General features: G+C 45.4%; 1 protein-coding gene across 1 annotated transcript; it reads right to left on the reverse strand.

Annotated features, from left to right (window-relative positions):
- Window positions 1-14,116: 14,116 nt before the first annotated feature.
- LOC137373385 (probable G-protein coupled receptor 139) lies at window positions 14,117-25,100 on the reverse strand. Its single transcript, XM_068038201.1, has 2 exons — window positions 25,028-25,100; window positions 14,117-15,018 (listed from the first exon to the last, which is right to left on the reverse strand). The coding sequence occupies exons 1-2, from the start codon at window positions 25,098-25,100 to the stop codon at window positions 14,117-14,119; spliced, it is 975 nt and encodes a 324-aa protein (XP_067894302.1).
- Window positions 25,101-27,279: the final 2,179 nt, after the last annotated feature.

Below are 27,279 nucleotides of genomic sequence, written 5' to 3' on the forward strand. Positions count from 1 at the left end.
AGAGAAAGAATACTCCAGAAAGAATGTGAAGTAAGAGAGCTGAAGTGGCTTGACTTAACTAGCAGGCAACAGAGTAACCTCAGTGAAAGCATGGAAAATATAGAGTAGTGTAATTCAGGATGGGGTACAGAATTGTTAAAATTAGCTCAACTAATTCCAACTTCAATGAGGAAGATATAGAAAGATTTTTTGCGTCCTTTGAGAAACTGGCAAATCAACTAAAATGGCTAGCTGAGACTTGGCCTCTTTTACTGGAAAGCAAGCTAACTGGAAAAGTCCATGAGGTTTATTCACTGTTGCCAGATGAAAGTTCATCAAATTACGAACTGACAAAAAATATTATCCTCGGAACATATGAATTAGTACCTGAAGCCAATGGTCAAAAGTTTGGATCCCTCAATAAGCAAGCTAATCAAACTTATCTGGAGTTTGAAAGAACTGGTTTTTGACCAGTGGCTGAGGACTGTCAAGTACAGCTCAGCTATGAGAATCTCAGGGAAGTAATTCTGTTAGAGGAATTTAAACACTCTCTCTCACTGTCCATAAAGACCCATGTAGAGGAGCAGTGGGTCTGTAGAGCCCAGCAAGCGGCCGTTCTGGCCGATAAAATTGCTTTAATTTATAAGTCGGTTTCCCAGGGGAGAACCTTTCCTAGTCACCCCCAGAAATCCGAAAAGGACAAAGGGTGGGAAGGTGATAGGAACCCAAGCAGTCGTGGGAGAGAAAGGAAAGCAGGAGACACAGGGGGCCCTCTGCTAGCCAAAAGGAAAGGTGCTGTGAGCAAGAGTGAGACCCGGAGACCTGTGTGCTTCCATTGTAATAAAACAGGGCATTTACAAGCTGACTCCTGGAAACTAAAGGGAAAACCGGTAAGGTTAATCAGGACACACCCACGCAGTGAAGAAGGGACCCTGATGGAAAGCACAGCAGAACAAGCTGTGGCTTTAGCTGCAGTAAGAGTGAGACCCAAGAAGTCTACTCCCTGCAAGTGCAGGAAAGTTTAATAGGGTTCCTGAGGGTTATCTGGGTTTTGATCTGAAGGGAGAGTAACCCCATACCCCTCGAGTGGGGAAAGCAGTCCCATAGTGCTTCTCAGGGACACAGGGGTCACTAGATCCCTTTTACTGGGAAAAGGCCTGACCTTTCCCCCAGAGAGTGCAGTGAACACCAAAATGGTAGTGAATGATATTGGAGGGCAACATATGCCTGTACCTGTACACCGGGTGCAACTGCAGTGCGACCTAGTTTTGTGACCGGTGACTGTAGGGATTGTCTCTCGTTTGCCTGTGGATGGGGTTGACCTGCTCCTTTTTGATGATCTGGCAGTCCTATCTGGCAATCCAACTCAGGGCTAATTAAACCTAGCCATCAAAGACACCCTAGACAGAGAGTCATAGAAATGGGCACATGGAAGAGAAGCTTCCCCAAAGAACCACATGTTTATTGGGATACCAAAAAAGGGCCAATTTTAATAAGTTTTCGGATTTATGAATGAATGTGAATGAATAAGCGAAATGCATGTTTTTTTCTGTATCTTACATTTTTCTTCTCTCCACCATTTTAAGAAATGCACTTTTCTCAAATCGCGTTTCATTCCACTGCGGGTGGAGGTGTCATGCAGGCCCCCACCTGCCAAGCATGAGGCATATTAATTTTGCTACATGGACATTAAATTTCAAACTGTTGTTGAAATGAAGAAAGTACGCGCTTTCAAAAAATTGTCAGATCATCTGCACTTACTTGTGGCTTGAGTATTCTTGAGTGTAGGAAGTTGGGCCTTCAACCTTCTTCCCATTAACAATTCGTGTGGGACTAAACCATTCTGAAGTGATATCGATCGATAACAGATTGCTAGTTGAAGATCTCCATTCTTTTTCAACAATGCCTTCACTGTCCTTGCACCTCTCTCTGCTTCACCATTAGCCTGAGGATACCTAGGCTAACTAGTGACACTGGCAAAGCCGCAAACTTCTGTAAAATCTCTGAAGCAGTCATTTGCAAATTGCAGCCCGTTGTTAGATATTACAATATCTGGAATTCCATGCATAACAAAAAATTCCTTCACAGATGTGATTACAGATTCTGAACTTTGACATTGTAGTTGTTTAACTTCAATCCACCTTGAATAATAATTGCTTACTATTAGGAACATTTTACTTCTATGCTTAAAAAGATCCATTCCTAGACGATTCCATCGTCTAGGCAGAAAAGAAGATGACATGAGTGGTTCTTTCGACTCCTGGTGATTGATAGCACACGTGATGCATCTCTATATCATCTTTAATTTCGTTTAATATACCCGGCCACCATATCTTGCCCTAGCTCTATACTTCGTAACACCCAGATGACCTTGGTGCAATCTCTCTAAGATGTCTAACCTCAAGACTCTAGGGATAATTAATCTCTCATCATAGATCAGTAAATCATCAACAATGCTTAGATGACCCCTCTGTTCATAATACTGTGTTAGAACAGGGTTATGTGGCATGTACTCTAGCCATCCATTCAAGCAATATTCCCTGATTTTCACACATAATTCGGCTGGTTTCTGCACATTCCTGATCTCAATCAGTTTCTGAGCTTTAGCAGGTGAAGTTGTTGTCATCGCCAAAGCAAAAACTTCTATTTCTTAAAGAAGCAAAATATTTCCTTTCCCTGATCCTGCTGTTGAAAATACGTGATAAAGCGTCTGTGGTGATCTGCTGTTTTCCTGGAATGTATTCAGTTTTCACATCAAATGTCATTAATCTTAAACAAAACCTCTGCACTCTTGGGGGTAATTTCACAAGCTGCTTTGAATTTAATAGAATAACCAACAGTATATGATCTAGTTTGATTTTGAATTGAAGTACTAGGGCATAATTTGAAAATTTTTCACGTGTCCAAGTTGCTGCCAATGCTTCCTCTTCTATTACTGTGCATCTCTGCTCATTCTTGTTAACGAATGAGAAGTAAGACATACAGGTCTGTCTCTTCGATCTCTCTGCACTTGAAATAGGACTGCTCCCAATCCCATAAATGATGCATCTACAGCTATCATGGTGAATAGCTCCAGGTCACAATGGGTTAACACCTCTGATGAGATTAACATTCCTATGATTTTCTTGAATGATTCTTGCTGGACTTCTTTCCAACACCAAACATTGTCATTTTTGAGCAACTGTTGTAATGGCTTCTTGATCTTGACTAAATTCGATAGACATTTCTCTCCTTGATTCATCATTCCCGTAAACCTTTGAAGCTCTGTCACATTTCTAGGCTCTGGAAATTCCCTTACACTTTTGTCTTTTGTGGCTCTGCACCAATACCGGACCCATCTATTATATGCCCAAGCAATTTTACCATTGGCTGCAAAAAACACATTTTTCATTCAATGTGAGACATGCTTCTTCCAATCTTGTGAGTCCTGCTCTCACTCTAGCATTGTGTTCTTTTTCATTGGCTTCATGGATGAGGACGTCATCCATTTGGTAAATAATTCCATCCAATCCTTCCAGAATCCTTGACATCATCCTTTGAAAGATCACAGATGCTGATGTTATTCCAAATGGTAATCTGTTAAAACCGAATCTTCCAAACAGTGTTATAAATGTTTAAGATTCCTCATTTAAAGGTAATTGACAAAATCTACTGTTGGCATCCAATTTCGTGAAAATTGAGTTCCTTCCTAGTTTTAGCAAACTCTCATCCACTGCTGATATTGGATGTATTTCTCTTTCCACTGTCCTATTCAGTTGTTTGAGGGCAACACAAATTCTAATTGCACCATTAGGTTTCTTCACTGGAGCCATACCTGACCAATAGGTTTTGTCGCAGGTGAAATGATTACTGGTTTTGTCACTAATTCGATTTCCGTTTTTTACTTTTTTCTAGAAGTGGATGTGGGACTTTCATACTGGCTCTACTTCCTTCCTTAGAGCTGTGTGGTATGTCATTTTTAACTTCTCCATTCCTCTAAATAATTTTGAAAATTTGACACTAAAATTTCCAGGCTGGTCTTCCTTACATTTGAGTTCTTGGATTCTATATATGAAGTGTAAGTCTATACAAGCTTTCCTACTTAGGAGCGACAAATTTAACTTTTAATTACTGATAAAGTCTCAGGAATTTCCATTCCCTAGGAACTCATGTTTTTTAACTGTCCCATTACCTTCAACTGGATGCTTCTGGGCCCATATCATTTTTTTTTACTTGTTGGTTTGAGAGTTTTCACTCTCAGCCATGGTTCTGTGTCTGATACTACTGAAACTGCTGCTTCTGTGTCCAGCTTGAAATTAGTTTTGTTGCCTTCCACAAGAATTTCTGCCATCCAGCAACTCCCACTTGTTCCGTGGATTTCCCTTAAAAAGGTATTCCCACACTTTGTACATTGTGTACTTCATTAACTTCTGTGTTCTCTCGGGATTTACCTTTAATTATCTGCTGTGTCTTTTTTTTACTGAAACACACTGACTGAAATTGTCCCTTCTTTTTGTATGAAAAACACGCCACTTCCCTGGCTGGGCAGTTTTCCTGCTTGTGCCTCAATTGGCCACACCTACTGCAATTGGTTGCTGCTATCTGTAGATGCTCTTCCCGCCTTTCTTGTCTTTTAAGGTCATTTTTCTCTTTCATTTCTTTTACAAATTCAATGTAGTCTTCGACTCTCGAGATCGGACTTTCCCTGTCCCCTCAAACAACAAATTGGTTGAACTTTAAACCTCTGCTTGTTTGCTCATCTGAAATCACTTTCATTAATGTGAGATCATCCCTTGATTGTAGATGATCCGGAAGGGCGTTATCTAATACACCGACTACAATCCCGTCCCTAATCAGCTCTTCCCATCAGTTGTTGTATTCACAATCCTGAGCAGGTTTATATAAATCATTGCTAAATGAATTAATACTCTCTACTTTCTTCTGGGTACACTTACTAAATTTGGCAAGCTCCATGATAACAGTTTTCCTTACATTAAAGAAAGTTTTTTTGTTAATTCTTTCATGGAATGTGGGCGTCGCAGGCCAGGCCAGCATTGCCCATCCCTAATTGCCCTTGAACTGAGTGGCTTGCTAGGCCATTTCGAGGGCATGTAAGAGTCAACCACATTGCTGTGGATCTGGAGTTACATGTAGACCAGACCAGGTAAGGACAGCAGATTTCCTTCCCTAAAGGACATTAGTGAACCAGATGGGTTTTTACAACAATCGATAATGGTCTCATGGCCATCATTAGACTAGCTTTAAATTCCAGATTTATTAATTGAATTCCAATTCCACCTTCCAGCTTCTGCTGTGGTGGGATTCAAACCCATGTCCCCAGAGCAATACGTGGGTCACTGGGTTACTAGTCCACTGACAATACCACTATGCCACCGCCTCCCCATGAAGTCTCGAATGTGTTAATAACTTCTTCATATGTAGCCTTTTCTTCATCTATGCCTTATATGGATGTCGTCTGCATACTTCCATATTGCACGCAATAGCATACTGACCAGCTCCTTGTTTGGCTCCTCAGCAAAAAACCCGTGCAGTACGATACCTTGCAAACCTCTGGAACCATCTCGCCCAGACCTCGGTTTGGTTCAGTCCAGCTACTTTTCGAAATTCTCCATTAAGGATAAAGATATCTCCATCTTCTCTTTAGTTGACCATTGCCACCATATAATATTCTGATAACTATTAAGGCTTAGTACAGAATATATAACAGTCTGTTGGTTAAATAACGGGAATGGCAGAGCAGGCTCGAGGGGCGCAATGGCCTACAACTTCTCCTAATTCGTATGTTCATATGTATGTTCAACTTTATTGTACATGCCCTGTATCTATGGTTTCCTCGACAACTCTCAATGAGGTTCTTGACAGATTACATTACATCACTTGCTGTGATGATGCTGAAGGTATATTTACATATTCTGCCCAGTAGCAGCCCTATATTACATTATACTACAATAGTGATCCCATTGAACAAGGCAATTACAGTTAGTGATCCCATTGAACATGGCAATTACGGATTGTGATCCCAGAGAGATAGACAATTTCAAATAATTTTCCCAGAAAGCAAGGGAATTACATATCAGCATCGCAGAGACTATGGGAGTTAAAGACATGGATAGTGCGTGATCAAGGATCCAGGATGATATTCCGAAGGCACAATCACACAGACATCATCAAAAGTAATAACAAAAAGTGGAAGAAACAAATGCACATTTCGTGGGGTGCTGCATTCCTGCACTAATTTTTTCTCTCAGGATTAAGCAGACCAAACACCCTTGCATTGTTGTATGAGACTAAATGGCTTTGCTGCATGTATTGCACAAAGATGCAAGGCCTGTTGTGCACAAATCCGAACACTGTCCATATTTGACAATCAGCATCACCGAGTGTTCATGACTGAAAGCACAATGAATTATACCTGGCTATAAACTAAATGCAGATTCCATCCTCAAAGCCATTGACAGATCTCACATTGTAGATCTGCTATTGTAAATCTATGGAATAAAACAGATAGCACCACCTTCTGGATTGCTGCTGTAAAGTGAACCTTTATTATCAACGCCCTCTAGTGAACTATGCGTATGCTGCACCAAGCATGTATGTTGGCCTCAAATGAACAAGAGACTACGTATCAAATGAAAAATAAATGAAGAATACACAATATAGAGGAGGTCGGCCATCATGGGGTCGGCCATCATGGGGTCATCCAAAGAACCAGGCACAAATGGCACAAGTGGGTAAATTACCTTGTTCACTCAGCCAAGGTGCGTACTCCACACCTCACTTCCTTTAGGGGCTTATAAGTGGCAACGTCTGATGGTGAAGTTGGCAGAAAGGGAATGCCCAATCAATTGGTGGCAAAGGGATCAGGCAGCAGCATATCCTGTCAGTGGCATGGCTGCACCCCAACAACGGGCTATCGTCTGTCAGTGTTGACTGTTGAAAGCTCATTCTAGACTGCCCGCGTTCAGGAAGCATTGGTGTGAACCCATCATGGACAGTTAGGCTGTCACCAGCTTAGGCGTTATTGTAGTCTTTGCCAGGAGACTAACATTGTTCATCTTTGTGCCTGCAGGAAAAGAGAGCTCAGACTTCTAAGGAAAGGTCCCGGACCAGCAGCAGTGTTCCTTTCCTGGCCATCCGAACACCAATGAAAGAGGAGGAGGCACAGGAATTGACAGGCCGGCAGTTAAGATGCTCCATTGTGGATGGTGAGACTGGAGTGCATTCATAGGACAGTGACGAGCCTCATGGATACAAGGTAGAATCATAGAATGGTTACAGCACAGAAAAAGGGCAGTTGGCCAGTCGTGTCCATGCCAGCTCCCTGAAAGAGCAACCCACCTAGTCTCACATCCGTACCTCTTCCCCACAACCCGACAATATTTTCCTCTTCAGATAATTATCCAGTTCTCTTTTGAAGGCCTCGATTGAATCTGCCTCCACCACACTCTCAGGCAGTGCTTTCCAGATCCTAATAACGCGCTGCATAAAACATTTTTTCTCATGTCACCATTGTTTCTTTTGCTTATCACCTAAAATCAATGTCCTCTGGTTCGGGATCCTGCCGCCAATGGGAAATATTTTTCCCAATCTACTCTGTCCAGACTCCTCATGATTTTGAGCACCTCTATCAAATCTCCTCTTAATCTTCTCTTCTCCAGGGAAAACAGCCCTAGCTTCTCGAACCTCTCCCCGGTCCTGAAGTTCCTCATCTCTGGAAACTCTCTAATGCCTTAATATCTTCCCTAAATTGTGGTGCCCAGAACTGGACACAGTACTCCAGTTATGTCGAACCAGTGTTTATATAGTTCCATCATGAATTCCATGTCTTTGTACTCCCCTATTTATAAATCCCAGCATCCTGTATACTTTAATAACTGCTTTCTTAACCTGCCCTGCAACCTTCAATGATTTGTGCCCATAAAACCGCAGGTCCCGCTACTCCTGCACCCCATTTAGAATTGTACCCTTCAATTTATATTGCCTCTCCTCATTCTTCCGATCATGGTGAATCACTTCACAATTTTCTTCATTAAATTGCATCTGCCACTGGTCCTGCCCACTCACATAACCTGTCCTTCTCCTTTTGCAACCTCCTAGGGTTGAATGTTGAGCCCTCTCTGGGGCCGGGAAGGGAGGGGGTGGGAGCTAACAAAAGCACCACAGGCCAGTGTGCTGGTTCCTGGCTTCATCCCTCCTCCAGGCCATTTTTGCAGAGGCGGGATGAAAGGGTACACATGTAGCAAGTAGTCGTCGCAGCTCATTAAGAGTCATTAAGGTCAATTAAAGGAGATCAACTGGAATTTTCCAGCCGGCCTCCAGGTTTCCACAGGCAGCAGGGGCCAGTTTAGGTGATGGGAGGCAACCTCGCGGTGACAGACCTGGGGGAGCCAAGCACTCCAGGCAGGCTAGAGGCCTTCTCTGCCTGCCTGGATGCAGGAGCAGTCACAGGCTGTCCTGTAAAGGGATTCCCCTCAACAGTGGTGGCCTGGCTGCAGAACCCTCTTTTTAATTTAAGTTTAAAATAGTTGGGCAGAGGGTGCCTCCATCTTGAATCTCCCTCTCCCTTACTTACCCTCCATTGGAGGCTGCTGCTCCTTTTAAGCTGGAAGGCCTCTGATTGACCTTCCAGGTTCGAGCGTTTACTCACTGTCCTTAATTGGATGGTGAGTCTGTCTCCATGATAACTAAAGGGAGAAACCCCATGAATATCACATTGAGCGACTGTTTCCTCCCCAAGGGTAGATTTATCACCTAGAAACAGTCCCAACATCTGTTTCCCACCTCAGGACGGAAGATCCTTCCTCTTGTGTCCTCCTTACAGCTGACTGTCCACCTAGATTTGTATCATCTGAAAACTTGGATAAATTGCGCCCAGTCTCATCTAAGTCATTAATGTATGGGTGGAATTCTATGCTCCTGTTGAAGGTGGGATCATTGGCATGGGGACTGGAGAATCCCCATGGAGCCATCCACCATGGATCCCGGCACTGTATCGCTCTTTTCTGATTTTGTCAGAGGTGGGGAGGAACCATGCAGGCACTGACACCCAAATGTAACGGCATCACCATTTAAATGTTCCACATACTGATTTAAATGCATTTGAAAGTCAGTCATCACAATCCAAAGAATCATTCTCAATTTTGTGTTTGACGTGCGACACTGACGTGCCTTCAGTTTCTCAACTTTCAGAAGCTGGTGACACTGAGGTGAGAGTCCTCGGTGCCTCGAAAGGGAAGGTAACCTCATCGGCGTTATTTCGGGGAAGTGGGGTTTATAGTGGACATTGCCACTATGCTGACTCTGCGAGGGGACTGTGTGTGAATGGGGAGGGGGTGTGGCGTGGGGGCGGGAGTTCTTCAAGGGGTCTGTGTGTGAATGGAGGGGTTCTCTATGAGGGAATTGTCTGTGAATGGGGTGGGAACTCTGAAAATGTATCGTCTTTATTTGTCGGGGGAGCCATTACAGGGTAGTTTAAATGATGTTCGTGTGGTTGTGAAGGGTCACACTTTTGGAAAAGTTGCCAGACCAACATTAATCCCACCTGTACAGCCACTGCAGGCATCCCACACAGCCAAAAATGACAAACAGTTTTGGACATACAGGTTAATTTTTGCTTCAGGACGAAGCTGAAGATCCCAGGGGAATAGGCATGGGTCTGATTCAGCCTGTTTTCCTGGATCCCCTTGCTTTATTGAGGTGCCTCCACCAGAGGTGAGCACAAGAGGCAGCTTTGGTTCAGGAAAAATCTCCCAGATTTGAACAGCAGCAGTGGGGTATGCCAAGCAGAGCCCAAGCACACCAGTGAGTCTATAGGACTCAGTTAACCTACCTGCAGATGCAGGAACGAAACTGTCAGCAAACACTGGCGCTGTCTTGAAAGGCCACCGCAGACCAATGTGGCCTTCTGAATGACAAATTGCGACCAATGGGATTTGGTGATCACCCTAGGCCTGTGGAATCAGGATCATTCCAGGGATCTACCAAGGATATGTGTGGGGTCTCACAGGCAGCAGATCACTGCTGCATCAAGAGGTGACCAATGCCTGTTCAAGAGGGCCCATTCATATGTGCGCTACCAGACAGACCCTGAGAGTCAGGCCGAGAGGGCCTTCAGATTTGGGGCCATAGTGGCATTTCCCGCAAGGTATAACTGAATGTACATGTAAATCCATCAAGACTCCCAGTGAACCAACCAGCTACCTTCATCAACAGGAAGGGGTTCCATTCAATCAACGTGAAACTGTTTTGCGGCCACCAAATCACTTCTACAAGTATATGCTCCCTTCCTTGGAAGCTGCCATGACTCATACTTACTTCTCCAGTCCCTGGTGCCAGAGCTTTGCACTCCCCGCTTGCCTTCAGGGGTGCATTCTTGGGGATAAGGGCTAACCCTTGAAGACATGGTTCCTGATACCAGTTAGGAACCCTCGCAATGATGCGGAGGAGCTTTTGAACTCATGCCACAGCTCCACCTGTGTGACTATTGAGCAGCCCATTGGTCTGCTGAAGATGAGGTTCTGATGCCTCGATAAAGATCTGGTGGAGCCCTGCAGTATCCCACAGAAAGGGTTGCATGTATCATGGTGGTCTGTTGCGCACTACATAATATTGCATTACAGAGGGTGGAGGCCTTGCATGAGGAAGACATGAGTGAGCATCGTACATCTACTGACGAAGGGGACCCGGAGGACAGACATGACCAAGAAGCAATGGAAGATCAGAACACAATGATCGAGGTCAGATATGGTGCACAACACACAAGGGAAGCAAGGAACAACCTTATAATGATGAGTTTTCAATAACCCTGACATCAACTCAATATGAATGCCCAATATACTCACCATCATACATGTAGTATCCCGCCTCCATACTGTCTGTCCCTCCTCAATGAAGGTCAGCAACAATGTGCAGTAGTACCCATGGGACATATTGATGTCAGTGGTCACATGACCAATGCTGTAAGGCTTATGATGGAATTCCAAGAGTGACAATTAAAGCATGTTGGAATGTGATTTACAAAGAATGAAGGCTGATGATTGACACTGAAGAACATATAAATAAATTTAACATGACATAGCTGTGTCACCCAGGAATACTCGTGTGTATAGGCATTTTTTAAAAAATACATTTACGAGTTATCTTGTGTGGTGTAACCCCTGCACCAGTAGATTGACGAGAGGCAGGCTGCTGATCAGGTCGCCCATTGGCCTGGGATGACTTCGGCAGTCATCCTCTGGGTACCTGAGGCCTGAAGGGCTCCGGCTGCCTGAAAACTTCCTGCACTCCTGCAGGACTATCCTCAGGCATCCCGGTGGCTGGAGCTGGACGCACTGGTAGATGGGTTGAGGATCTGCTCTCCACACTTGAAATGCCCTGAGGGGAGACCCCAAATCTGGTTGCATCCTCTCCTCATCCCACTTATCATGCAGTTTAGGAGCTGTGATGAAATAAACAATGAAATTGAGGAATTATGGAGTTAAGAAGTCAACTGTTAAAACTAAATCACAAGAACTTGGACATTTGAACCACAGTCAAAATGGAGTAGTGGCCCCTTCTCTGCTGGATATAAGCGAACTGGTCTGCAAAGATGGAACTCGTTAAGCTCATCTGAACTAACTCTGGGGAGAACCCCTTTCAAATTGAAAGGAGGACTGTCACATATTAACAACTCTTATTTGCATGAATGGATTAACAAGGGTTGCTGGAGACAGTCGGATTCACTGCCAAAACCAGGATGAATGGATGTGAAGTAACAACATCATAACAGAATAGCACCCACACAAACTTCAATCGCTAGCCTTGCTGTTGTGGTCCCGCCTCCGAGGCATTTTAGCAAATGGATGAGAAGCAGCTGCCCATTCCAAGGGAGTAGTCAGCGGGTAAGCATTATTAAATGTCCTATTAAGGACCAGTTTTGGGGGAACTGGGATTTTGTCCAAGGCAGTGCGATGTTGCTCCACCCCCCAAAAATGATGTGAGGGGACCACCATCTACATGGAAAGACAGGGAAAGCAGCCCCTGCAGCGCCAATAAAACTCTTGGGTTTCACTTTTGATTCTCGGCCGCCAGAAATTTGCATTTATTAGTTACCTCTATTTTGATTGTCTGCATGGCTCAGTCGTGACCAACTCTCCCTGTGGTGCTCCCGACACCTCAAAGCTGCCCGTCCTCTGGTTGTGCCTCAAGTTCTGGTCCTGGGGATCTGTGACACTGTAGTGCTATTATTTTCTTCATCACTGTTAATTAGCTTACATTAATTTTGTTGCGTCCCACTTCCTGATTCAATATTAGTTTCCTTGGGATGTGTGGCATGCTATTCTCAACCTCTACTGTAAAGATTCTGCTGTATTTTGTGCCCCCCACCCTCCGAGGCAGGGCCAGAGCTGGCGGGGGTGTGGAGATGCACATCAGGTGGCAGGGGCAGGGGGACGGAGGGCCTGCCACTTCGCCATCGCCAAGCGATCTTCCCAGGGTGGAGTTGGTTGATGACAACTTTCCCGCCCAGAGGCCAATTAAGGCCCTGAAGTGGCATATTCACGGCCAATCAAGGGCCTCTTCCCGCTGCCACTAAGGTCTTACCAGCGGCGTGGTGTGCCTCCCATATGTGGGGAGGGCATCTAATAAAATGAGGCACCCTCCCAGTGGGCTTAGGAGGGGGTCCCTTACCCATGGGTAATCTGTGACCCACAGAGGACACCAGCTGTTAACCACTTTATCCTCCAGGACCACCCTCCCCCTGGAGTGCATGACCACCCTCTCAATGGTGCCTTCTGTAATGGCCCTGGTGCCCTCACCTCATCGGCCTCTGGTGTGGTGTTCCAGTGCTGGGCCTTGGTCCAAAGCCTCTGCAATACTGGCAGTGGCCACCGCTCCCAGTGGAGTTGCCAATGCTGCTAAGCTGCTGGTCCTCTGATTGGCCAGCAGCTCTTGGAGGCAGGGTCCCCATCTTTAAAGGTAAAAAGACTGGAGCATTGCTCTGGGAGTGGGGATGGGGCGGAGGGGGGAGGGGTTGAAGGGAAAGGCTGAGGTGGGGATTCCCCCCACATTTTCAGCCCGGCGCCCGGAGCCCTCCTCCTGCCCAAATTCCAGACCACTGATGCAAAGTAATTATTTTACATGTACGCCATTTCCGTACTTTCATTTATAATATCACTCTCATCAGAGGATCAGATTACTTTTAACCACACTATTTTTCCAAATATAAACTTAAAAGCTTTTTGTGTTGATTTTGATATCTTTTGCAAGTTCCTACTCATCCTCATTTTTTGTAGCTCTTTTGTACTTCCCTTTTTGTTTCATCCCTATGGAACGCCGAAAGGAAGGTCAGGGAAGATGTGTTTGGTGGTGGTATCACGTTTGAGATGATGGAAATGGCAGAGAATGATGTGTTGAGAATGGAGGCTGTTGGGGTGGAAGGTGAGGATCTGGGGAACCCTATCATGGTTCTGGGAGGGGTGAGGACAGAGGTGTGTAAATTTGGATAATCGTGGTCACAGGCCCTGTAAACCTCAGTAAAGGAAATCCTCAGTTGTAGAAATATGAAACCATATTGGAGAATGTAGTAGAGTACTCACAGGAAGCAGTATGGGAGCATGGTAGTCAAGGTGGCTGTGGAGTCAGTGAGTTTCAAGTGGATATTGGTTGACAGTCTCTCCCCACAAACGAAGAAAGAAAAGATTACAAAGGTAAGGGAAGAGTTGGTGATGGATCTTGTTAAAGTGATGGGAGGGGTGGAATTTTGAAGTGAAGCTGATGAAACAGGAAAATGTTAAATTGATAGAACAGTTCGGATGTGTCATGGATGTATGCCAATGGAGACTGGACAAGGAGAGAGAAAATAGGCTTGAGATAGGATGAAATAAGTTCCATATGACAAGAACAAGCTTAGCCAATGGGTCTACCAGGGCAGTCCTGTTTGTGGACCTTGGGAAGGATAACAGGATGGGCAGGGCTGGGCGCCATCAGCCTGGAGGCCGTTGGGGAAGATCTTCACAGGAGATGAGGTCAGTGATGGTCTGGGAAATAAAGTAGATGTAGTGATCTCATGACAATTGTGTGGAGAGTAAATAGATGAAGAAGCACTGTAACCAGAGTCAGTGATTGAAAGGCACCTCTGCTTTTAGGTGATCTGCTTTAATCATTGAACTAATTTAACAATAGCAGTGAATGGATATTTGACTGCATTCTTCAGCTGCTCTCTGAATTTAGTCTGGGTCACTGCATAAATACAGGTGTTGGTGCAGGTGCTCAAAAGCTGCAGCATGTAGCCAGATTGTTCAGCGATATATGCAGGATCATGGGGACCTGTGTAAGAAAAAATGTCAGCAATTTGCCAATAAAGGAAATATAGAACAGTTGTCATCCATAACAGTATAAAACTGCCAGATATAGTGAATATTAAAATGATGGATTTCCTTCGGTTCTCCATCTCTGGGTCAGTGTGATTCTCACTCTTGCTGTGATCCAGTAGTTTCCTGCGGACTCTGTTGGCCACTAAAATGTGTCTGACAGTCAGAGCATTGAGCAGTAAAATCAGAACGAATGGAAGGAAAGGGGTTAAAATAATATTGAGGATGTCAAATGCTGTCCAGGCAGCTTCGGTGTAAAAACTCACTGATAGAGTGGAGCCCCAGGGTACATTGTCAAGTATAAATTCAGGTTCATATACAAAGTACCAAGGAATATTTTGCAAACAGAACAGCACACTCACTGTCATTATTAGCACAGTCACAGTTTTCTCTGTGCAATATTTTGTTTTCAGCTTGTGGCAACAAATTGTAACAAATCGATCAAAGGTGAAAGCAACAGTGAACCAGACAGAAATGTCTGTAGCTGCATAAAGCAGGACAAGTACGAGAGAACGTGCAGGAGTGGTGTCCAGGTAAGTACCTGGGAAATGAAAATGAATAACTCCAAACAGTATCACATCAGTGAAAACGACCAGTAGATCTGCCACTGCCATGGCCACCAGGTAGTGGGTGATACATCTGGAGAGTCCGCACTTTCCTCGTGACAAGATCAGAATGGCCAATGAGTTAACTGAAATGAATAGCGAAAACAAGGGAATTACTTTTAGACATCTAAGAGAACACGGGAATTACATAGGAAGATGTGGACTTTAGAAGAAGAGGGCTAAATTTAATGAACCACCCCACCCCCCCCACCACTGGGATTGGCATTTCCTGTCCATCACATGGGCGGCTGACCCACTGCGATTACATGGTTTTCTGTCATTTTGCACAGTGGAGGTGTAGCTCCCTCCCAATCACATGATGGAGGCAGGAGGCGAGTCAGTGATTATGGTGTCAGATGATTATGGAGCATGTGCTGTTGCCATATTTTCCAGTCTGCCAGCCCTACATTCACTCCTGCATTTGAGTCACTGGCAGCTTTCAGTGTACTGCTGAAAATGGACCTGAGCTCATTTACCAAACCCCATAACACCCCGAAACAGGAAACAAAGGACGCCCGAGGCATGACAGGGAGTGGCCCTATGGTTCAGTGATGCCTCCCTGTAGATTCTGCTCCAGGCTGCAAGGGAAAAGTGGTCAGTTCTCTTCCGCAGTGATGGCTAGAAGAGGTCCTCCCACCTGACCAAGCAAGCCTGGGTGGAGTTGGCAGAGGAGGTCAGTAACCGTTGGGTCACTCACCAGGACTGTGTCCAGTGTCGAAAGAGGGTCTACGATCTCCTGTGATTGGCCAATAAAAGCTCCATAACTCTCTCATTTTGGGGGAGTGCATGTGACTATGTGGGAGAGTGCACAACATGGGGAGGGTAACACTGCAGCGGTAGAGATGGTAGAGTGTAAGAATATGAACTATGTTCTGATTCGTTTATCCATACGCATGTATCAATCAAGTGTATTTTGAAATCATGCTGCCATATTTTATACACCATATATTCATCTATTTGAAACTTATACACTCCAGTTATATATTTATTGCTATACATCATTGTTGTCACATGGACTAGTTTTACTATTGCATCAGTCTTGAGGTTATGTTCCCTCTTATTTTTTGTCATGCTTGAAAACATTATTCCCTCCTAATAATTTCATTTATAAGACAATGGCCAGAATTGTACGGTGGATGGATGGGAAATGAACTCCTATGTAAAGGTCGGTGGTGAACCCGCTTCCGCCTAGCCCGGGGATCCGTCTCGTATTTTATGGGTCCCCGGGCTTTAATTGTCCTGAGGCGGGACTTTCACCTGCTTGAGGGAGGAGGTCCCGCCTCAGTGAGCTGCCGGCCAATCAGTGGGCCAGCAGCTCTTAGTCCCAGCAGTGCTACTGGGAGCGGTGGCCACTGCTAGGACTGCAGCCCAACCGAAGCCATGGATCCAGGAGGGAAGGTAGGTAGGGGTATGCCTCACCAGGGGGATTGATCCTTTATTGGTGAGGCTGGAGTGGTTGTTTGGGGGAAGGGGGCTGTCTTGGGCCCCGGGGGTAGGATGGGAAGCAGGGGTGTCCCTCAATCGGACACCCAGTGCCCGACTGGCATGTCCCCCCTGGGGTGCGGAAAGGGCGGCAGCTATCAGTGGGCGGCCTTTCGCGTCCACAGCACACCCACTTGCCATGGATAAAATACCCATGGAGGCGGGCGAGGGCCCTTAAGTGGCTGTTAAGTGGCCACTTAAGGGCCTTGATCGGCCTCGGGTGGGTGGGACGTTTCCCACCCCCCAGCTGACGCTGTACCTCTGTCCAGAGGTGGAAGCGGGGTGGGTAGGCCTGCCGCAGCCTGTCGCTCAATGTTATGCCACCTCCCACCGTCTGACCTGCAGGGGTGGCGTAAAATTCAGCCCAATAAAAGAAGTGCAGGCACATTTCGCGAAATCACGTGACTCCCCTAGAGTTCAGATTCTTGGAAGTCATGTAGTGTCCTTGAGTTTCAGAGATAAGGCAGGATTCCTGGAAACTACATGACCCGAATTCCTGTAAAACATGTGGTCCCTTATTTCCAGAGAAGGAAGGGACTGTGTATGGATAGTGACGCCCTAGGTATCTGTCACTTTAAGAAACCAACAAGAAAGTGATTCTGTGAACCTGAGACCAATCAAAAGAGCTGGGGTTTGTCATTCGGTTAGGGGCACAAACCTCCAAGAAAGTGAATAAAGTCACTGCACACAGATTTACTAGAGAAGAAAAGAGGAAAGAGAAAGAATAAAGAGAAAAAAAAGACCAGACTGAGGGTCACTCTGTGTCCAAGTGCTGCTGGAAGGCCGTATGTGACTTGTAACTTATCACCTGGTTTATTTAGGGATACAGCACTGAAGCAGGTCCTTTGGCCCACCAAGTCTGTGCTGACCAAAAACCACCCATTTATACTAATCCCACATTCCCTACCACATCCCCACCATTCTCCGACCACCTACCTACACTAGGGGAAATTTACAATGTCCAGTTTACCTATCAATCTGCAAGTCTTTGGCTGTGGGAGGAAACCGGAGCACCTGGCAGAAACCCATGTGGTCACAGGGAGAACTTGCAACCTCCGCACAGTCAGTACCCAGAACTGAACCCGGGTCGCTGGAGCTGTGAGGCTGCAGTGCTAGCCACTGTGCCACCCGGCTGTTAAGTATAATGTCATTACTTAATAAATCCTCTAATTTGTTACATCGATACCATTGTTCCAAGAACCCAAATAAGATTCAGAACCACACAGAACCTTTACAAGAGGGGCTAGGGTTTTATCTCATCCTGAAAGATGCATGGCTGCATCTCAGCCACAAACCACCTTCCTTCATAGCTCACCCCCTAACTCCCCGGACAGCATGTGTCAACATGAGATACATGAGACCCCAAGGAGGGATTAAGGCGCTGATGTTAGCAGAACTGTCGTGTTGATCCGTCTGCTGTTCTCTTCTATCTCCATCCTTCCTCTTGAAGGGCAAGAGGGCCCATATTAGGATGGAGACAGCCTGAACAGTCAGAGAAGTTCCAGATCTGCATCCTCTTGCGTCCGCCAAAGAAGAAGCCTTGGAGCTGGGGGGCACCCAGGGAAACTGAAGTCCGTGTGCAAGAGAGTGAGGATAGGGTCCCATCGACCTACTCATTAATTTTGGAGACACACATCATGGACGGTTGGCATGACGTAACCTGAAGAGTCTAACCCATAAATATTTGTGTTCTCTCATGTAGGTCAGCATTCACAGGCAGCCTTAGCCACATGAGGCTGTCGTCCACCTCTCAGAATGAGGTCCACTCAGAGGCTGCACTATCCCATCAGTCTCCTGCATCTTCCACCAGTGCAGATACTTTCATCTTGGTGGGTACCCACTCGACATTAAAATCAGTCTCACAAGCTGAGAGAGCACCGCACACATGCCCGAGCAGCTGGCTGAGGCTGAGACAGCTGAGGCCTCAGACAGTTGGAGGACTGTGGGTGGCCAGGCCCGTACTGAGCTCAAGGCTGATGATGAGCCTCTGGTGTCGCAGGAACACAGTATGCTGGAGATGTAGGAAGAGGTAAGGCAAAATCTTGCAGAGATGCCATTAGCAGGCGATGGATGAGTGTCTCAGGCATCCCAGTGCATGGCCTCATCCATTGAGAGGTTGGCGACCTTCACGAAGAGCTGGATCCGACAGATGCATGCAGACCTGCACACCATCTGCTTGGTCATGAGCTCAACACAGCGGTGGCAAGGTGACAGAAGGAACAGGAGCCTTGCGACTTCTCAAGCGAGCCTTCACAGGGAGGAAGAGAGGCTAGCATCCACAGCTGCGATCTCCCCTCAGAGCGCTCTGAGTGTGGACACAAGCTTCTCAGCCCTTCCGCCAGTGAACACAGCTCCAGCAGTCACAATGTCTGAAGAGAATCCTGAAACAGTCCAGGACGCCCTCAAGCAGCTGGGGCCTTCCAGGCCTCAGACAGCCAGATGACACCCGCCAAAGTCACCACAGGTCAAAGGGCAGCCAGATCAGTAGCTGCCTCCATCCCAGATTCTGTTGCTGAGATCACACCACACAGGAGCACCCACAAACATATTAATAAGATCACCTAGCCACACTTTGAGTCTCACAGGAGTAGCTAATATGTTTTGAAGTAATTAAATAAAAGTTCCTTTGTCCAAAACATTAGCCACCAATTGTCTGAAAGCCATGTGCCACTCTGTCTTAATTGTGAGCTGTTGACTTCCCCTTCCCGCTCAGAGCAATACCAATGTGATCACAGCCCTCATTAACATTCCAATGTTATGACAGCTCTCGTTAACATATAGTCTCCCATGGGCACTAGCACGCACCGCACCTGATCCAAAGACAGGGAAAACAAATGGAAAGGAAGCGACAAGGTTCAGGCATTAAGGTGATCCTTTATTTCACTCTGTGAATGGACATCAGGGTGGCTGGAAACAGGTCATCATGAGGTTGTCTCCTTCCTCCTTTGCATGTGGCTCAACCCCTCTGGCTTCTTGCACAAGGTCTTCAGCATGCATGGCCGCTTGCCCTCTCTCTCTCCTCTGCATCTTCTTCGTGAGTGGATGAGTGTCACTCAGGCATGTCATTCTTATGGAAGGTTTTGCAGCATTACATTATGTAGAGCACAGGAAATCAACACAATACATGACACCTTCGCTGGGGCATACTGAAAGGTTCTACCAGATCAATCGAGGCAGCAGAATCTCATCTTCAGCCGCCCAATGACCAACTCGATGGTCACTCAGGTGGAGACGTGGCAATAGTTGTACCTCTCCTCCGCAGTATTGGGGGTGTTCCTCACAGGTATCAGTAGCCAAGTCTTCAATGGGTAGTCCTTGTCTCCAACAATCCATCCCTGAAGGCGAGCAGGGGGGCCAGAAAAGCTGTGGCACCTGGGACTGTTGACATATGTCGACTTCATGGCTCCTTCCCGGGAAGTGGGCACACACCTGCAGGAAACGTTTTCATTGGTCGCAGACCAGTTGAACGTTGAGTGAATGGAAGCCCTTCCTGTTGATGAAGGTGGCTGGCTGGTCTGCAGGAGCTTCGATGGCCACATGCATACAATCTATCACATTTGCACTGGAGAAACCTAGTGCTGGCCCCGAATCCAATGGCCCTCATGGCGTAACTCTCAGGGTCGGTCTGGTAGTGTACATAGTCACTGGCCCCTTGAACAGGACATTGGTCACATCCTTGATACAGCGGTGGGCAGCTGCCTGCGAGACCCCACTCATGTCCCCAGTGGATCTTTGGTAAGATCCAGATGCGTAGAAGTTTACTGCCACGGTGATCTTCAGGTCCACTGGCACAGAGCAACCCCACTCTCAGAGGACGCAACTCATCCTGCAGCAGTGTGCATGAGTCGGTGACGGACTCCCTGGAGAGTTGCAGTCTTCGCTCATGGTGGTGCTCGGATATTTGGAAGTAGCTGATCCGAGTCCAGTACACTCTGTGGTGTTGGTGAACCCTTCTTGGCAAGGGCGGCTGCTGTTGCTCTTATCATGGAACTTCACAGACAGGCCCAGCAGCCTCTTGGCCCTCCCTCCATCGAACACACTACATCACATCATGGGGTTCCAGAAATACATGAGACCCATGCCATGTGATCTATCAGCCTGCAGAGCACTGCTGATACAGAGGCGTCCCTGCCTTGGCAATTGATGTGCTGACAATTCTCATGGTGGAGTCACTGATGTCCCACCCTCTATTCCAGGAGCGTGATCAAAAAGACCCAACACAGCAATTTGTCAACCCTATACTGCCTCACCCCAACAAACCCATACATAATTCCCTTGCAGAGACACCGAGACTGCTGAACCCCTTCCAAAGCACCCAAGACCCCGGACCCCGTTGCAGAGCCCTTGAGACCGCAGGCCTCCCTGAAGTGCCCCTGATCCCGGATCCCCTTGCAGACCCCTGAGATGCTGGACCCCTTTGTAGAGTTGCTGAGAACCCAGACCTCCTTACAGAGACCTTGAGACCCCGGATTTCTCTGCAGAGCCCCAAGACCCCAGACCCCCTTGCAGAGCCCCCAAGACCCCGTACACCCTGACACAGTAAGCAGCAACACAGTCCCACAATGGCCTCCGAATCCTCCTCTTCCCCGATGCAGCAATGCTCAAGGCTGACGCCCATCACGTTAATGAGGCCTCTCGCCTCAGTACCACCAGGTTTTAATGGTCGTGAATCCAAAGACAAGTGAGTGCTGCACATCATAGAGTCATAGGGTTATACAGCACAGAAACAGGCCTTTCGCCCCCTCATGTCTGTGCCGGCCATCAAGCACCTATCTATTCTGATGCCATTTTTCAGCACTTGGCCCATAGCCTTTTATGCTACGGCGTTTCAAGCGCTCATCTAAATACTTCGTAAATGACATGAGGGTTCCTGCCTCTACCACCCCTTCAGGTAGTGTGTTCCAGGTTCCAATCACCCTCTGGGTGAACACAATTTTCATCAAATCCCCTCTACACCTCCTGCCCCTTACCTTAAATCTATGCCCCCTGGTTATTGATCCCTCTTCTAAGGGAAAACGTTTATTCCTATCTATCCTGTCAATGCCCCTCAGAATTTTGTATACATCAATCAGGTCCCCCCTCAGCCTTCTCTGCTCTAAGGAAAATAACCCAAGCCTTTTCAGTCTCTCTTCATAGCTGAAACGCTCCAGCCCAGGCAACATCCTGGTGAATCTCCTCTGCACCCTCTCCAATGCAATCACATCCTTCCTATAATGCAGTACCCAGAACTGTACACAGTACTCCAGCTGTGGCCTAACTAGCGTTTTATACAGCTCCATCATAACCTCCCTGCTCTTACATTCTATGCCTTGGCTAATAAAGGCTAGTATCCCATATTCCTTCCTAACCACCTTATCTACCTGTGCTGCTGCCTTCAGTGATCTATGGACAAGTACACCAAGGTCCCTCTGACACTCTGTACTTCCTAGGGTCCTCCCAGGGTGAAAGAGTCAGTTACTAGGGGACATAGGTTTAAGGTGCGAGGGGCACAGTTTAGAGGGGATGTGCGAGGAAAGTTTTTTTTTACACAGAGGGTGGCGAGTGCCTGGAACTTGCTGCCAGGGGAGGTGGTGGAAGCAGATACAATAGCGACGTTTAAGAGACATCTTGACAAATATATGAATAGGAAGGGAATAGAGGGATATGGGCCCCGGAAGTGCAGAAGGTGTTAGTTTCGGCAGGCATCAAGATCGGCGCAGGCTTGGAGGGCCAAATGGCCTGTTCCTGTGCTGTACTGTTCTTTGTACCATCCAGTGTATATTCCCTTGCCTTGTTAGTCCTCCCGAAATGCGTCACCTCGCACTTCTCAGGATTAAATTCCATTTGCCACTGCTCTGACCATCTTACCAGCCCATCTATATCATCCAGTAATCTAAGGCTTTCCTCCTCACTATTTATGGCACCACCAATTTTCGGGTCACAAACAGCAAGGGTCCCAGCTCCGATCCCTGCTGTACACCACAGGTCAGAGGCTTCCACTCACAAAAACAACCCTCGATCATCACCCTCTGCCTCCTGCCACTAAGCGAATTTTGGATCCAACTTGTCAAATTGCTCTGGATCCCATTGGCTCTTACCTTCTTGACCAATCTCCCATGCGGAACCTTATCAAAAGCATTACAGAAGTCCATGTAGACTACATCAACTGTTTTACCCTCATCTACACATCTCGTCACCACCTCGAAAACTTCAATCAACTTAGTTAGGCACGATCTCCACCGACAAAGCCATGCTGACTATCCCTGAATAATGCCTGCCTCTCCGAGTGGAGATTAATCCTGTCCCTTTGAATTTTTTCCAGCAGTTTCCCTACCACTGATGTTAAACTCACTGGCCTGTAATTGAATTGTTTATTACTGCTATCTTTCTTGAATAATAGTACCACATTCTCTCTCCTCCAGTCCTCTGGTACCTCTCTTGTGGCCAGAGAGAATTTGAAAATTTGTGTCAGCACCCCTGCTTTCTCCTCTCTTGCCTCACATAACAGCCTGAGATACATCCCATCTGGGCCTGGGGATTTATCCACATTTAAGCCCACTAAAACAGCTAATACTTCCTCCCTTTCAATGCTAATTTGTTCCAGTATATCACAATCCCCCTCCCTGATCTCTACATCTACATCATCTTTCTCTATAGTGAACACAGATGAAAAGTAATCATTTAAAACCTCACCTATGTCGTCCGGCTCCACACACAGATTGCGACTTTGGTCCCTAATGGGCCCTACTCTTTCCCTGGTTATTCTCTAGCCCTCAATATACTTATACAACGCCTTGTGATTTTCCTTGAAAATTTTAAAATTTTCCATTATTCACGAAATTGAGGACCAATCGTTAAATTGGAATTAATTATAATTAAATGCTTTTAAATCAGCATTTCATCAATTTAAAATTGCATCCTGTCGCATTGCGGTGACCATGCCACCATTGTGCTTTCACACTACTGACAAAATCCGGAACCGACGTTACAACACCGCAGTTTGATGGACAGTTCCAATGCAATTTTCCATGCCCCAATGCCACTGTACCTGCCTTGGTTGGCTGTATTGAATTCAGCCTGGAGTTGACCATTCAGCAAATCAAGCATGTTTTGCCATTCAATTACCCATGGCTGATGGGTATTTTAACTTCATTTATCTTCTTTGGTTCCAGAACCCTGAATACCATTGTCTAACAACAGTCTATCAATCTCATTTTTGACATTTTTAATGGGCCTAGCTTGAACAGAATTTTGGAGGGGAGTGTTCCTGATTTTCACCATGATTTGTGTGAGGAAGTGCTTACTGACAGCACCCCTGAAAAGCCTAGCTCTAATTATAAGGTTTTATCCCCTTATTCTGGGCTGCCCTGCCAGAGGCAATTGCTTCTCTCTATCTACCCCATCAAATCCTTTAATCAGCTTAAATATTTCTGTTAGTTAACCCCTTAATCTTCCATATTCAAGCGAATACAAACCTAGCCTATGCAATCTGTGCTCATAGTTTAACCCTTTCAGCACAGGGATCAGTCTGGTGATTCTGCGCTGCAACCCGTCCAAGGCCAATACATCCTCCCTGAGGTGAAGAGCCCAGAACTGAATGCAGTTACTCCGAATGGGGTCTGACCAGAGATCTGTACAGCTGTAACTTAACTTTCACACCTTTGTATTCCAGCCAAACTTGAATAAAGGATAACATTCCATTAGACATTTTCATGAATTTTGTTGTATGTGTCCATTGATATCACACCACTCATGACCTCAGGGCCTCGCAAGGTGCTTTACAGCCAATGAATTGTTTTTTGTTTGGAAGTGAAGTAACTGTTATAATGTAGGAAAAGTAGTAGCCAATTTGCACAGAAAGTTCCCACAAACAGCAATGTGTTAGTGACAACAAATGCTTCACGATATCAAGGCAATTGAATCAGTTATAAATATCTCAGCATTTTGCTCCAGAGATATATTTCAAAAAATCAGTAATTATTTGGAAATTAGTAAAGAAATGATAGCATGAATCCTAACAGATAACAAAGATCAAGGTCAGGGAAAGAGAGGACACGGACACAGTTTTTACTGAAGAAGGTGAATTTCAGAATTAATTCATATTTTACTGTCATAATGGAGCTGAGAGTGTATGAGGGAAGCAGGAAGATGAGGAAATGGAAGAAGAAGCTGATGGTCGATGAACTCTGGTTTTAAAATCAGACAATTTCTGACAGCCTAAGAGACACAGACCTGGTGGTTTAGTTATTTATAGGACAGGGCCTGTGTACCTGCTCAAAGCACTTCCTCAGTAAGGGTCGAGTGGAATATATCTAGTTAAACATTTTGGGTCAGGCAGCACTTTCTGCGAAGAAGCCAATTTTCCAACATTTAGCATTGAAACTTCTGATGTAAATATTTAAAACGGCATTTCCCTATGTAAAAGTTACCTTTTATCGGTTTTTGGTAAAACATTCGAATTAGTCAAATGCTTTTTGAAAAATGTCTAACAGTTATCTGAATAATTGAAATCTGTACGTACCAAACTAAGAGTTTAAACAGAATTGTAAATATCAAAATATACATTTCAAAATAACATGATTAATTCTACATGTCAAAATGTATTTGCTTCCATTAAATGGTTAATTTGCTTACCAAGAACTCCAACAACTGCAAGAAGAGGATAGTAAATGTCTTCTATCTGATGGAATGTTGTTGGTTCACGCATTTCCTATCAGATATGATGGTTTCTGTTGATACCAGAGGCAATAACTCTGTCTGATTAGAGGAACCTTGTATTTATACAGGAGGGCAATCCAATGAAATGGCAATTATATCAATATTAAAATTAATTACAGTTCATTGTCTCCACTTGTTTGTTCAATCATGTGAAAACAGACATGTTTATCATGGAATAAAATATAATTAACTGCAGCTAACACTGCCTTAAAGCACCATATTCCATAGAAAATGTAGTTGAATGTGACCCTTTTGGAGGAGTATTATTGCTTCATTAAGTATAGGTAGCTTCATCAATGATCTTGACATTTTCTATGGTCCATGGCCTTTCAATTCAATATTAGATGTCAGCAATTTTTAGACAATTTTAAATGTATTTGCCTGGACTGGTTGACACATAAAGAGTTAAAAAAAAAAAGCCATATTTTCTGGGTTTTGTAAACAGATGAGATTGGGTATTGAAAAAAATAAACTTTACAAAATCCTCTTTCCCTATTGTAATCAGTAATCATAAAAGACCTATGCATTGTAGATGATGATACCTGTGGACACCTGTATGTTGGAACAACAACTTACATTTCTATACCATCTATACCATAGAATAATATCCCAAGGTGCCTCAGAGACATAAAGAAGATGTTGCTGAGCAAAGGAATGAGAGATGAGGGGTGACCAAAGCTTCATCAAAGAGATGGATTTTAAAGAGGATCCATGTCTTTGTCACTTCCAGATTTAATTATTCTGGTGCACTACCAGCAAGGTTCTCATTCATCACATTGTACAAAGTTCAGCTTATCTGAAAATCTGTAGTCCATATCCTAACCCATACCAAGTCCGTTGCACCAATCAGCCCTGTCCCTGTTGATCTACATTGGGCCTCTGGACTTCTCATGACTCAAATTTAAAATTATTATCCTCATCTTTATATTCCTCTGTAGCTTCACCTGTCCCTATCTCTGTAACTACATACCTTCTACCTCACCCCAGAATTGTCCATTTTCCCGCACCCTTCCTCCCTTTAACCACGCTTAGTGGCCAAGCTTTCACACTATGGAATTCCCTCCCTTAAACCCTCAGCTTCTCTATCTCCCTCTTCTTTTCTCGATGCTCCCTTGGACCAAGCTTTTGGTCACCTTTCTGAATATCTCCTTTAACTCAGTGCCAATCTTTGTATGATTATTCCTCTGAAAAGCAACTTGGGATGTTTTTCTATGTTAAAGGTGTCATATAAATACAGGTTGTTGTGGTTATTGTGATAATGTGGTACTGAGGGAGTGCAGCACTCCTGCAGGTAATTAATTAACGAATTAAGTACTTCTTGCCCTTCATTGAGTTCTCCTGGTGTCCGGGCCAACAGCATGAAAAACTGATTATCTACTCATTATCACATTGTTGTTTGTGAGATCTCAAGGTTGCAATTCCGCACCCCTGAGCGACTCCTTCAGGCATGGGCTTACCGTCTGCTGCAGAGTTGATGTTTGGAAGGCAGGTACATAAGAACATAAGAACATAAGAAATGGGAGCAGGAGTAGGCCATTCAGCTCTTCAAGCCTGCCCCACCATTCAATTGGCCTCTTGTTGGGAAGGCTATCATTGGCCTATCCCAGTCCTGACAAAATTGCAATGTAAGGGGGATGCGAAGAGTCCTCTGCCCCCCACATCCCATTGCTATTGTATGGACTCTCCTCATCTGAACCCATATTGGGATGGGCGGCATAAAATTCAGCCCTATTTCACTAATTTTGACATATTTTAGTCAAAAGGACATTGTAGGGTTGACTAGGCTGTATGTGCCTTTAGAGTCATAGAGTCATTTACAGTACAGGAGGAGGCTATTTGACCCATCGAGTCCATGCCAGCTCTCCACAGAGCAATCCAATCAGTCTCACCTATCTCCACAATCCCTGTAGCAAGTTTATTTCCTTCCATTGCCATCCAATTTCCTTTTGAAGTTATTGATTGTCTCTGCTTCCACCACCCTTGTGGGCAGGGAGTTCCAAGTCATTAGCAGTTATTGCATAAAAAGTTATTTCTCATATTCCCCCTGCAGCTCCTGCCCAAATCCCTCAATCTGTGTCCCCTAACCCTTGTACTATTAGTTAATGAGAACATTTTCCCCTTGTCTTGCTTAAATAAGCCTGTTATAATCTTGTATGCCTCCATCAAAT

The sequence above is a fragment of the Heterodontus francisci genome, chromosome 9, assembly GCF_036365525.1.
Source record: "Heterodontus francisci isolate sHetFra1 chromosome 9, sHetFra1.hap1, whole genome shotgun sequence".
NCBI lineage: Eukaryota > Metazoa > Chordata > Chondrichthyes > Heterodontiformes > Heterodontidae > Heterodontus > Heterodontus francisci.

What these genes read in the sequence shown, in the direction of transcription:
- LOC137373385 (XM_068038201.1), bottom strand. Translation starts at nt 25,100, where the DNA reads ATGCGTGAACCAACAACATTCCATCAGATAGAAGACATTTACTATCCT. An exon ending in TGCAGTTGTTGGAGTTCTTG is followed by an intron (nt 15,019 to 25,027) that starts GTAAGCAAATTA and finishes TATTCATTTCAG; the next exon opens with TTAACTCATTGGCCATTCTG.